The following is a 14,293-nucleotide window of genomic DNA, read 5'->3' as shown; positions in this document are numbered from 1 at the left end:
AATTAAATCTCCGCAGCATAATCTCTAGTCTACACGCATACAACAGTCATAAATCAATGTATCAGATTACATGAAGTGAAGTGGTATAAAGACATGTACGTCTCAGTGATCATTACGGATCTCTATATATGAACAATCTATCTAATGGTTAACCGGAACCATACAAATTACGAGCTGGCTAAAAGCTAGTTTCGTGCACAATATGACATTTCATGAAAGTTAAATAAGCCACCGTACTTCATGTTAACCGGTCAATCAAATCAAAAGAATAACCAAACATTCAATGCATGAACAGTAATGAGTTGTGAAATAAATGATCACAAATTGTAAAGGAAGTTTTCTTACCTGAAGTGAAGGAGACAATAATGTCAAATGTGTTGTTAAATGAATCGACGTTTTTAATAAAATCTCCGCAGCATAATCTGGCGATTCTGGCCACGCCGAGCTGTTTTAAGCTGGCTTGGATTATGCCCGGAGCCAATCAAAATGTCTGAACCACATGCGACATCTTGTTCCCGTGACTTCACCGACCTATCAACGTCGTCCACCTTAGACGGTTGGAAAAGGCCCTTTTTGCGACGGACGCTGTTGCGTCCGTACATGAAATTAATAACATGTGATTAAATTGATATTGCTAATTCAAGAACGCGACAGTTGGCTAATTGAAAGTTGAGCAACGTCATGGTCAAGCTGTGTCCGAGCAGGTTGAATTTGATTAAATGATTTTGACAATGAGAGTTGATTGCTTCTCGCCGATATGGTCCCATTAGTCAAAACTCACACCAAGGGTCGAAAAGCCTATATTAGTTTGATATTTGTCCAATTCATGATAACAAAGGCAAGAACCTTGATATCATACAGGAATAGATGTTCACGTTCGGACGCGTTGGCGACCATTGTACAGACGAACATTGTAGTTTGATAAATGTGATTAATTTACCCTAAAATAGTTATCAGAATTTTATGAGAAAACTGGTAGAAATTGTACAAAAATAGATTGTCAAAAGTTCTAAAATACTCTACATAATAATATGGTGTAGCAATATAATACACTAAAGGTGTACGGGTTGTGTGGTCTTACGATTAAAAATCATTTATCGCAATTCACTTGACATATGGCCAAGACAGTCATAATTCCCAATCTAAAATGTAACTTTACTACCACTTGTTGATCATTTTTGCCTTCGAGGAGCAGCAAATGGCTTCAATTATATGAAATATTTCACTCTATTTCAGGAGCAATGTTTCTTCACAAGTTTTGTGAGAAAACGTCGACGAAAATGCACGGTCTCGTCGAGCAGTATCTCATACACCATCCCGGAGAGTGCACTTTATGCTTGTAGGTCTTGTCGCACACCGCACACTTGTGAAGGTTCTCGCCAGTGCTATCTTTGAGGTGTCTTGTGCTGGAGCATTCCTTTTATACACACGTCGCACACCAGTGCTTCGAACCCTAATACGAACCGTTGCTCGGAGAAAAATTTGTTTGTTGAAAGTCTAAGTAAAATTCTATCATTCAAATTATTGTTTTCTTGTACCTTTTTGTTCTGTTTTATATGTACCTTGGTGAGTATTGATAGGATGCTCATTGAGACGAGAAGAACTGGGATCACCATGCCCGTACCGTGCCATGGAGTGCTGCCGTACACGTCGGAAAATGAATTTCGGCGTACAGATTGCCTTTGTCAAACCGTACAAGGTGAAGTCGCTGAACCGTACTCGAGGGTTTGCTAAACATGTACGGTCATTGCAGCAATCCGTCAAAATCACGAAAGAAATTAAGAAAAGGCAGAATTTCGAATGAAAAACCACGGAACACATTCCCAGAGATTGACTCCATAGCTTCGAAGGGAATGTGACGGCCTACCGTTGACCAGACAGCGATTACATGGTACTCTACTAAACTTGTTTAAAATTGTAATTAAATATATAGCCTCGTTAACGACAAAAACCATCGCGTTATGATCTGAAGGATAGTAAATTGTATCTAGCAAGAGCCCAGGCCGTTACATCGAAAACAAGCAGTCTTTAAAAAAGACTGAAGGGGTGGTTCGAATTGTGGGCAGGGCAGGGACTGAGGTTTTTGCGCATATGATGGGGGCAATCTTGGCAGGAGTTGTTGAAATGTGATGTGGTATCATCAGAGGAACCTGTCATAGATAAGATGTTTTCATTGTAAATCTATATAGGTAGCAGCGTGCAGGAGAAATTACCGACACACATACTGTATGCATTGAATTAGCTGGCCACCACCAGGAGATCAAAATAGGCCTATATTCATCATTATACATGTTCTAGGATAACTGGGGAAATAGATGCATGGTCAGTCCCATAGGAATTTGTCCGCATTCAATAGGCCTATGAAGCTTAGGAATGCAATTGCGAATTGATCTATGATGGCTTATTGCTAGAAAATGTATAATGATAAATATAGCCCTATTTTGATCTCCTGGTGGTGGCCAGCTAAATGTATACAGTACTGTATTTACCGTAATTCAACTGTGTGACGCACCAAATCAGGTTATTCGAAATTCCCGCAACGCTTACTCGCGAACTCAACTGGCTATCGATAAGTGGCAGCACCAACAATTTAGACGGCGCGGATTTTTTGGCGACTCATGTTGAATATCTGCAAAAATCAAGTTGCTAATCCACCAAATCAGGGTGAAAGGCGAATATCACTGTTAATGCGATGCTGATGTGAAAAAGTGTAGCATTTGATGGCGCCAGCAAGCTAAAATGTGTACATTCACATCCACAAGCAGACAACCGACTCAATATACGATTACTACGCTATACATCGGCGATGTATGGAACAAAGCTGGTATCAAATAAATCATTTATTCACCAGGTTATAGCGGCTATTAGTAAATTCAAGTGGGTGAATCAAGCTGAGATTAATCTGAGGGATCTAGGCAGAATAGCATTGTCTCTTTGGATGTTACAAACATGAGAACTAATTTCTTCACGCAGATGCATACATGGGACTATAGAGGAGTAAAAACGAATAACCAAGCACAGATGGTGGTTCGCAATCGAACCACCAAAAAACGACTCACCTTTATTGACGAATACTGAATCCCAGGCAATGAAAACCTTTGGTTATCTTCATGTCCATTGCACTGCGGCGTAATATCCCTATTGAGAGCACTATCTCCGGATTCAAAGATATCTTCCTCCTTTACAGCATATGACATAAAGCGAACCAAATGCCGTGTATCTGGTGCAGAACGTTGTCGCCGAAACTTGGACCTGGCATGGACGGACGCTTGGGCCTCGCTATGGTACATGGCGTCAGATATCGTTCGTCGGTGCCGACCTACAAGTAAAGATTTTAAGGGTTTAATCACGTGGTAGCCGCGGATATTATCCCAGCCGAGTACTGCTTAGTTCCCCTACTGGTCGAGTTCGAGTGAACGCCTTGTGGTTGCTCATTGACGCCCCTGATTGATTTCTGTGGAGACCGCGGTAATAATATGATATCCCAAAAGCGCTTTGATCAGGCAAACATGGAAAAGCACTATATAAGAACTCAATATTAACATTATCATTATCATTATCGTTATCAAAATCATCATTCTATGAGACATTCTCTGAAAAACGCGTATATATCTGGTGATAAAAAAATAATATAAAAAATTATTATAATACTGGTATCCCAAATGCTGTCAAACAGAAATCATTAAGAAAAAGACCTCGTTTGGCCATACTGATTGTCTAGAAGAAGAAAGAACTAACATCAATAGACCGTATATCACTCATGTTGTCCCTGAATTATAAACCCATGTAAAAAAATGCAATTTCATTTCTGGCGAATCGACTTCATTGTGTTTGCGATAATCGGTTGACACCTAAATGAAAAAATAATTTCTTGTAATTACCGTAGCACTTTTTGCCTCAAATCAATGTAATTGTCTCCGAAAGGAAGCAAATATCAAAATATTGCCTTGAATGCAAGTTGTTGCAAATCATCTGATCCACCTTCCCTGAAAATTGTATAAAGGTAGGATTAATAATACGCGAACTAAGAGCTAAAGAGGTAAAAAACAATAGAGCTAATTATAATGCAAATTAGTTACATAACTGAAAAAAATTAAACTGCACATGCACAACTTCAATATATCGCCTATCATCCCTGAAATTTTAAGCACTCTCAACCAAGCGGTTACGGGGGAGTTGTCCGGAAACGATTTTTTTTGTCATTTAATAATTACCTAAAACAAAAGAGCTATTATCTCATGAACGAAGCAAAAACAAAAATGTTGCCTGGTATGAAAGTTGTAGCAAATCATCTGATCCACATTCTCTGAGAATATTGTAACACGATAGCAATAATAACAAGAGACTAAAGAGCCTGGCGCTCAGCTGACATTCTGTCCATACCAGATAGGTACCAGTATAATACAAGATGGTGGAAAAACTAAATATGAGTGCAACGTGCCAAAAAGCAAACCCATCGGAGGCATTTGGATGTGAAAGTAATGTGGTCATAAAGTTTACTGCACAACATGTAGCTGAAACAAGTTGCTAATTCTCCTGCAATATTTGTTCATCTTAAAAGTCAAGATCTCAAACAGCCGAAAACTCTAATTTGCTCAATCGTCATTGGATGGGATGTCATGATCAATAGCAGCAGTGTATGAACGTACACTGCTGTCAATAGTAAAAAAGTTAACAGAATGTTGCACCTGTAAAAAGAGATTCGAATCGACTAATTAGATTACTGGTGAGTCATTGTTTGTGAAACTTTCAGGCTTCACCTCTTGTTGTATGTAGTCATCATCATACACAAAGGATCAAAGAGCATGATGAGAAAGTGCCAAATTCCAAAGCATGTACAATCACCTGCCTTTGTTTAATACAATAACCACCTGCTATAGTCGGCATTGCTTGAACAGGCTAACGAAGGGTCATTCATTAAGTAATGCCACGCAGAAGGATGATGCATGATGATAGTGTAGCCTATACACAACGTCCACCGGATACAATTTGTGCTTATCAAGAAATAAATCTGGAGGAACATCCGATCCATAGAACTGATACCATTGAGACACTTCCCCAAGCACAGCATCAATACACATCAGCCTATAAAATGACTTGCTTGGAATGATACCAAATGCAAATGAGAGAGAAGGTTCACATCCAGAACCTTAAAGGGTAACTCGTGTCAAATTTCACCACATAATGTTTTAGCTGTTTTTGACAAATGACTACGTCACTTTCTCATAATCGGTAAGGTTTTCGAATCGAAATGCACATTTTCTAGAAATTGATGGTTTAATCACACCCGGACGGCTCGCTTCGATGCCGTTTTCGTTGATGACGTCAAAACATGAACATCTGCACGGTCGCGGTGGTTTACATTCAGCGATTTTATAACAAATCTAATCAAAAATGGAAAATTTGAGCTTCACATTTGTGATCAACAATTAAAAACGGACGTATTTCCGCAAAGTTGTAAATCACATCATAGTATCACTTTAAGTCCATCAGCCTTCTGTGTCTACAATGGCGACAAACCAAAGAAGGTCTTACAGTATGGATAAATGGTCCTTTCGTCAGCTCCAATTCGTTCTTGAAATAAAACAAAACGACCTTCAAAGTCAGTCAATTTTATTAATTGGGTGATTCTTTTAATTTTGTTTTTCCTGTACAAATGAGAACCTCCCGTAAACACGCACACCTTTGCAAACCGACTTGTCCGAAAAAGACCTGTCCGAAAGAAATGTTGACGGCACATCCCCTACAAAATGACATTACGGTTTCGATCTCCGGACGCAGTAGATTTAGTGCCTTCAGAAGGTGTAAAACCCTCATCATCCAGATATAATAGATCCACGTACCTTTTTTCAATCCTGGTCATGGTATGCTGTTTGCACATCTGTTCATCGGATGATTTTTACAAGATTATGAGGAAGCTGCAACCAAGTTCCTGACCATGCTGACTATGCTCAGAGATCAATCAAGTCAATCAAGCCTCAAAAAGAGTTATCTCAAAGTCATACTGCCCACAGGCTTTTGAGAAGGACTAGGCCTCTCCCCTGACCTCCTGGCACCAGTTGCTTACAATATACTCCGCCTCTCGATATTCAAAACGACATAAAGCCTGATCTCAGGTCGCAACGTACTCTCTACTATACCACAGTAGAGCATTTCACTGTTGTCGATATCGCATTAAACAGTGAACATTCTACTGTGTGTTTGCTTTTGCGCACATTCTCTGCGCAACGAAGAATACCATTGAATATTATATAAATATTGCATGTCAAGCCATAGAATAGTCAAAATTATTTGTCAGGTCAAAAATTATTTCACGAGGCTTCAAACCAAACCTTGAAGAAATCGGCCCAGCAGGTTTTGCACAGCGACCCAAACCACTGTCAAAGTGATTTTTAATTGGCGGATACGCAAATCATGTATGGAGCCAAGACGTGTATGGTGCTGCTCCCCAATTTCGAGTCATCCCCAATTTCGCGAAAACCCGTTTTTTCCCGTTTTCTCGCGCGTCACTTCGTTTCCAGAGAAGAAATTTTCTGATTTTTGATTTTCATTTCGTTTCGCAAAGAAAGCGCCCAAAATGCGTCCTAAACAGGCAAGCAATTCTCTAATTACGTTCAAAACACTGGGTCAATACCTAGGATCATGCACACGACACAGAAACACAACAATCAGTCGCGCATGCGCAATACCCGCGAAAATGGGGGAGCCGCTTCGGATTTGTTTTGGTCTGCATCGATCTTTCAGTGAGCGATTTCAAGATTAAATCACGCTTAAAACATCCACGCAGCACCCCAGATATTTCGTTATTGATCTCAAATTTCGTAATAAATAAGCTTTTGCGTGTATGGAATCGCTGGAAGCTAGTAAATCTGCACTTAGTGATAAGACCCGCGAAAACTGGCTCCTACATGATACATTATGTACTGTAGACAGTGTGTGTTTACATTAGCAGACGATGTTTGTTTGAAGCGAGTCCAGGCCCAACTTGAATGCCTTGTACTTTCTGTTCGTGGATGTAACAGTCCCACCCATTGCAACCTACCTACTTTGTGGGTGTAATTCAAGACCCTGACAGTATCACTGTGCAACTTCCTGGCTTAAAACGCCGTAAATATGCTGTTTTTTATCGCCGATTTCGTCGAAATCTTAATGGCCGCCATTTGGAATATCGCGTCATCGATGACGTCAGCCGTGGAATAATGCCGTGGAATAGTCAAAATTATCGCATGGCACGTGGTCGTGAATGACGCGACGTGATTGGCTCACATACTAATGAGGTATGATAATCTGGAATATTGTTGAATGACCACGTGTTTTTAATTTGGACTATATATATAGTTTTTGACTGTAGCCGAATAGATGATAAATCAATAAATCAATTTGAATTTGAAATTTTGACTCTTTCATTTCATTTTAGCAGTGAGGATGGGCGGCTACAGGCGGTATCATTTCCAACAACATGTCACAATAAGAGACCTTTTTCCCCTATGTGCCAGGAGTAAGAGGGGTTGGGGTGGTTAGGTCCTCTCATTCCCAGCTGCCAGTCACAGTCTGGTAAATTTTTGTCTCAAGTATGAATTTTGGCAATGATCATGGGTCGGGGTCCTATCATTCCTAGCCACGAGTCACAATCTGGTAACTTTTTGTCTTACGTATGAAGTTTGGCAGTGATCATGGGTCGGGGTCCTATCATTCACAGCCACGAGACACAATCTGGGAACTTTTTGTCTCACATATAAAGTTTGGCAGTGATCATGGGTCGGGGTCCTATCATTCACAGCCGCGAGTCACAATCTGGTAACTTTTTGTCTCACGTATGAAGTTTGGCAGTGATCAGGGGTCGGGCTCCTATCATTCCCAGCCACGAGTCACAATCTGGTAACTTTTTGTCTCACGTATGAAGTTTGGCAGTGATCATGGGTCGGGGTCCTATCATTCCCAGCCGCGAGTCACAATCTGGTAACTTTTTGTCTCACGTATGAAGTTTGGCAGTGGTCATGGGTCGGGGTCCCATCATTCCCAGCCGTAAGTCACAATCTGGTAACTTTTTGTCTCACGTATGAAGTTTGGCAGTGATCATGGGTCGGGGTCCTATCATTCACAGCCACGAGTCACAATCTGGTAACTTTTTGTCTCACATATAAAGTTTGGCAGTGGTCTTGGGTCGGGGTCCCATCATTCCAAGCCGTAAGTCACAATCAGGAATTTTTTTGTCTCACATATAAAGTTTGGCAGTGATCAGGGGTCGGGGTCCTATCATTCACAGCCACGAGTCACAATCTGGTAACTTTTTGTCTCACGTATGGGCCCACTCATTGTTAATTCAAGAAGCGGATAATAGACGGCGAAAGCATCTGGCCAACTGTGAACTGTCTACTGTGTAAGTGGATAATGGAGAGAGTGAAGAGTTCACTGTTTTGTGCGGAGCATGCTCTGGGATGGATGCTCCCCTGATCAGACACTAATTGCTTTTTAGACCAACCGCCCATGCACTCTAACAATGTAAATGTACGCCACTCATAATTCGCAGATAGAATTTAGGATATTTATTTGTTGATTACACAATCAAAAACGGGACGCATTCAATATGTTCATTCCATTTTTCTAAGAAAACATTTACATTTACACTTTTGAATAATCGAAACAGGCTGGACGTATTTTTGGAGTAAGACCGAGAAGTGAGACAGACTCTTGAATTTTTAACATTCAATTCAAATGTCAAAATTTTGTGAAACAATTGGCAATGAGGAATGAATAATAGACTCAAACCAATCACAAGAGTCTCATCTAGACATCTCACCTTGTGTGTTGAGCGGATGGTTGATTATCCGATCAGCTGAAAATGGCCGTTACAAACATTCCGTTTTAAAGCAAACGCCTGCTTCGAATCACTAATCTCTATAAAACTATTCGATATAATGCCAAGATAACAATCATAGGAGAAGGGATATGTTTCGCACTTTGCTTTTTTGACAGTTTTGAGGAGAAGTGATGGCACTGGTTTGAGGTTAATTTTCGAAAAGCATTTTTCTACTCCACATCATCACATATTTTTGTGGTTGGCAGTTTAGTATGTTGTCAGTGCAGCTAATGGACCATCTAAGGGTTTCACATATTTCTATTTGTTTTCATCTAATGGGAAATTCATATCTTATTAATTTTGACTGACTACAACTAGTTTTATAGCAGGTTTAATTTTGCGTTCGCAGTAAAAAAGTGAAAAGAAATGCAAAAAATGCAAAAACGTCTCATTTTTTTGGTTCCATGTTCACATGTTAAAAAATCCCATATTATTTCTATCAAATTTTTTATAATTTAATGTTACTGTTATCTGATGGGAAATTTGATAGTTTTGTGATTTTGAAGCACCGTTTCTAGTTGATTTAGATTAGAAAACGGTTCATTTTTCCATCGATGAGCTTGTTTTGGCACACATAAGCGTAAAATCGTTCCAAATTGTTGAATAAGCAATAATTTGACAAAAACCTTACAAACATTCATGATGTGTACATCAATCTTTGAGTCACCTCTCTATAAGAAACAATTTACAGTATATGTTGCCATTGATTACAACCTAATTATTTATGGTTTGGCTCACGTAGGGGAGTCTATACAACATCGCAGTGTCCGTCGTCCGTCGTCGTCAGTCGTCGTATCCTGTTTCAAAAACAATGGCACGTTTCTTAACCGATAAATATATGAACTTGAAACTTTGTACACAGGACCCCCAGGTAAGGTGACCTCTGTCAATGAATTTCGGTCCCATCTGATTTTTGACTTGGCCACCAGGGGGCCAGAAGTGGAAACCTAAAAAGTATGATATCTCTCTCTATTATTGTAGGTTCTCCTAGCAAGGATACATCACATATCATACAGCTTTTTGATTTGACCTAATGTTTAAGGTCACAGTGGTCAAATGGCGTAAATTGGCTGTTTGATTGTAAATATGGCACGTTTCTTAACCGCTAGGGCTATGAACTTCAAATTTGGTACACATGACTCCCTATGTTAATTAACCTCTGACACTGAATTTCGGTCCGATCTTATTCTTGACTTGGCCAACGGGGAGATGGTGGGCCAGAAGTGAAAACCTAAAAAGTGTGATATGTTTCTTATGATTGACTCGTTTTCGATAATATTTTTGTGGTAGGTTCTGCTGGCAAGGATACATCAAATATCATTCGGGTTTTTGATTGGACCTACTTTTAAATGTCACATAGGTCAAATGGCGTAGATTGGCCATTTAGAGTGTAACTTTGGCACGTTTCTTAACCGCACAAGCTATGAACTTGAAATTTGGTACACATGTTTTTCAACGTCATATAACCTCGGACACCGAATTTCAATCCAATCTAATTCTCGACTTGGCCACCAGGAGGACAAAACTAAAAATGTAAAAAAGTGCAATATCTCGCTTATTAGTGACTTGTTTTCGGTGATATTTTTATGGTAGGTACCGCTAGCAACGATACATCACATGTCATACCGACTTTGGTTTGACCTATACACTATACATGTAGCATGTTTCTTAACCAGGATGAGTTCCTAACCACCAAATATCTTTACGGTGAGCACAATGGCCCTAAGGCCGTTTCATTTATAACAAATTGCAAACAGATAAGAGTGCATGCAGCTTAATTGTGGTTTGATTAATGTTTTGTTTGGCAATTCGCAGCTGATCAACACATCTGCCTCAATTCTTAGATTGCTGTCATCAATATAAATCATATTGAATGTAATAAAAGTCTGTTTATTAGTTTATGTATTTGTAACCCAATAAATCATATGTGTACCTCATTTGCAGAGTAAATATACTTCGTTGAATATTGGTCGTTATCATTGCACCTCGGCTCACTTTGTAGCTGAATTAAAAAAGGCTTCATCATGGCTTCCAGTTCATTGCCCAAGAGAGCTGTGGGATCAAAGGAAAACTGCCGTGACCTGACCCTTTATCAGAACGACTCTGAGGAGGATTTGTAATCACTCTCTTTGCATAACTCTACAAAATACATTGTATAGTGTAAAACAAGGCTCATTCTGAACAATACATTCTGTGTGACCCCAGGTAGAGATTAGTTGCTAGTACATATACTACGCTTAATATATCTATACCAGCATTGTACCCGTGGCGCAGGCAGGTTCAAATGGGCTATACCCTGAATAGATTGAATTGCAATGAAAATCTAATGCAATATCAAAGGAGCAATATCGAAGAGACAAATTAAACCAACCATTTGTCCACAGACTTGGACCCTGTGGCGTGTTGTATGCGTGCATATAAAAGTATATCAATTGGTCCGATAGAGATGATGAGGCAATGTGAATATGCCTCGTTCCTTTAAGTCAGCAATATGCCCCTTTTTATACGGAGAAGAAGGAGAACCCAGATAGGCCTTCACATGTCGCCCTCCAAATGGCTCGGACCAATTGCACTATCACTACTATAACTTTAGAATGCGTGCTCCTCCTACATGTAGCATGATCTCGGGCAAGGCACTTAGTCGACAGGCAAGCTAGAAGTTCAGCACCGTGAGCAGCTCCTTGATAAAGCCATGCCAAGTTCAGAGTGCCTCTTCAGATACATCAAGTTTTGAAAGCTGTGGTGAGCACATAAACATACCATTGTAACCTTAATTTGAAAATCCCTTCATAATCAAGGGCTAGCTCTGGCTAATACAGTACCAATATACAATAGACCATCAATTTGACCCCAGCTCCTTTTACTGCGGGAAAACCCAAGTCCAGCAACCAAAAGTACCAAAAATACGTTTTTGTTTACATTTGAACTGCACACATGCGTTTGTTTCCAATTTCTTTCCCCGCGAAATCTCGAAGATCAGCTGACCTGCAATCGTGGATTGAAAATAACATTAACCTGGGTTCAGCAGGTCAACAGGTACAGGCTGTTCCAATCATCCCCTTACAGCCAGCCGTTCAACAGGTAATGTTAGTCACCCCAGGGAGTGCAGGTGATTGATTAAGCCCCTTCATAACTAAACAGCATTGACTTGGCTTCTGTGAGTGGTAAGGAGAATTGACAGTGTCCGATTAAAAATCCCTCATTACTGCTCCGCTGAAGTAAATTTCCGAAAATAAACATAACGTTGCATCAGGATACCAAATCACCTGCAAACGTGCAAAATTTCGAGACGAAACACGACCCCAAAATGGCACTTCATCGAGCCGCCTTATAGTATTATGATATAGATCATTGTTTAGTGTAGCTAGGACTACTCTAACTGGAAGCATTGTTGATTTTTGGAAATAGTGACTTTGATGAACAGAAATTTTACAAATATTATAAACGTTATTTTGTTCTTAGGGCGCTTTATGTTTTGGCCAATTAGAACATGGACAGACTGATTATTAGGTCTGTGACAACATAAATATATGAGCAGTTTTTTTGCAGTGAAATGTCTCATCTTACAAAAAAGAGGATTTGTAAGCACTCTCTTTGCATTAATCTACAAAATACAGTGTTTCACTATTGGTCTAAGCCTTGCCTAATTTTTTTTTGAAACCACTGCCAGATTGATGACTTTGATTGCCTGAACAAGAATGTGCTATTTTGCCTAGAGTTAATTTATCACTGTAGAAAAATATATTTTATAAACCCCACTTTCACAAAGAAACCTCAAAAACTAGTGAAATGTCACAAACTTTATTTCAAGGAAGCTTTGTGTTTAGGCTAATTTTGTCCAAACTTTGACTGACTGATGATTGGGTTTCTGTGAACATGAATATATGAGCAATTACAGTAGTGAAATGTCTCATTTTACAAAAAAGAATTTGTGAACGCTCTTTTTGCATAATCTACAAATGGAGAGCTAGAAAAGTAAAGAGAACATTCCTTTTTCATGGACATTCCCCGTTCATGGAGTCCTGACCAAACTTCTCAAACCTATATACTGTAGAACGGAAAAATTTCGCATGCAGAATCTTTTCGCGCATTTCGCGAGTAGGTCAGGCTCGCGAATATAATCTGCCGCGAAAATCGTCTGCTTTTAGCTTGAAATCCATTTCATTGTTGCCATGTTCCCACAGAGGCACTGTATACAGCTCGGCCAGCGAAGGCCTACGTCTATTCCCCGCGCAATTAACACTTGTCATAATTACACCTAACTTAAACAAATTTTGCTTAATTATTGCTCATATTATGTTACGTAGGGGACAGCTTACACTACAGTCTACATACACTTCGAGCTCAGAGTAAAAAATAGGCAGTTTAGATTTGCTTGGAAAAATAATTCTTCACTCGCGAAAATATTCTGCCGCAAAAATATGTCCATTGTGAGGCATTCTCAAAAATTATATGCCGCGGATATTTTCCGTTCTACAATAACAACTGTGCACGGCAACTGAACACGTTTGATTGATCAACACTGAGACTTGCTCGAGGCGGGGATTCGCTATCTGATCGGCAAAGCCGCGGTGTTTCATCAAACGATGAGAACCAGGCGAGATCGACATAAATGCCTGATTTTTATAGCTCTAAAATGGTTATTCTTCAATCAATTTCAAAATTTAAAAGAGGTATTTGTGATAGAGATTTATTTGCTGGCGAACTGTCTTGTTCCCAAAAGCGACGCTGTGCAATATTTCATCTTTTTATTTCTATAGTGGGGAGGAAATATTCCCAAGATACACAAACTGAACGGCTAATCCCTCATAATCCCTATGCAATCTTGATAAAACGGGGGCTCCTTACGGAAAAATCATCAAGGGCAGAGAAACGTAATGAAAAACTCCCAAACTTTTGGGCTACAATCAATCAATCATTCAATCAATATTGGCATTTATAGAGCACTCTAATTACTCAGCAGCTGGGCTTTCTTTCCCGAAGGCAGCTACAAATAGGTGGACCTTAAAGAACCATTGGGATTATTATTGCAGTATGTTGGTTCTTCTGCAAGGAGGATACCGCGGTGACGTCACGGCTTTTCCAAGATGGCGCTTCATATTGTAAACAAACTCGATCCACGGCCAAGGGAAAATCAAGTCATCAAAAAAGTTAGATTTTTCGCATCAAATCAGAGTTATTAGTACTTTTCTGCTATGAAATAAGTCTTCAGACAATAAGCTATCATTTGAATAATGAAAAGTGCTGTTTTGATGGGGAAAAATAGGGTTTTTTAAACCAAATAGCCGGCACCGATCTTCCAAAATTAGCGATGGTTTCAAAACAGTCTCCCAGATATGGGGCAATCTCTTCATTATCATAATGGGATTTGGAGGTATGTTTACAGATTTTACAAGTTCGAGACCTGTTATACCTAAAACTCGCATAGATCCC

The 14,293-nt window shown here is 39.6% G+C and overlaps 1 protein-coding gene across 1 annotated transcript in view; it reads right to left on the bottom strand.

Annotated features, from left to right (window-relative positions):
- Positions 1-14,293, bottom strand: part of LOC135502719 (sodium-dependent phosphate transporter 1-A-like) — a 149,966-nt gene that overhangs the window by 35,813 nt on the left and 99,860 nt on the right. The window contains exon 9 of the mRNA XM_064795692.1: positions 3,060-3,319. Within this exon, the coding sequence (XP_064651762.1) occupies positions 3,060-3,319 (260 nt within the window). The remainder of the gene's footprint in view (positions 1-3,059; positions 3,320-14,293) is intronic.

The sequence above is a fragment of the Lineus longissimus genome, chromosome 19 (genome assembly GCF_910592395.1).
Source record: "Lineus longissimus chromosome 19, tnLinLong1.2, whole genome shotgun sequence".
Taxonomy (NCBI): domain Eukaryota; kingdom Metazoa; phylum Nemertea; class Pilidiophora; order Heteronemertea; family Lineidae; genus Lineus; species Lineus longissimus.
The sequence above is the reverse complement of the archived record's forward strand: the minus strand, read 5'-3'. Positions and strand labels throughout refer to the sequence as shown.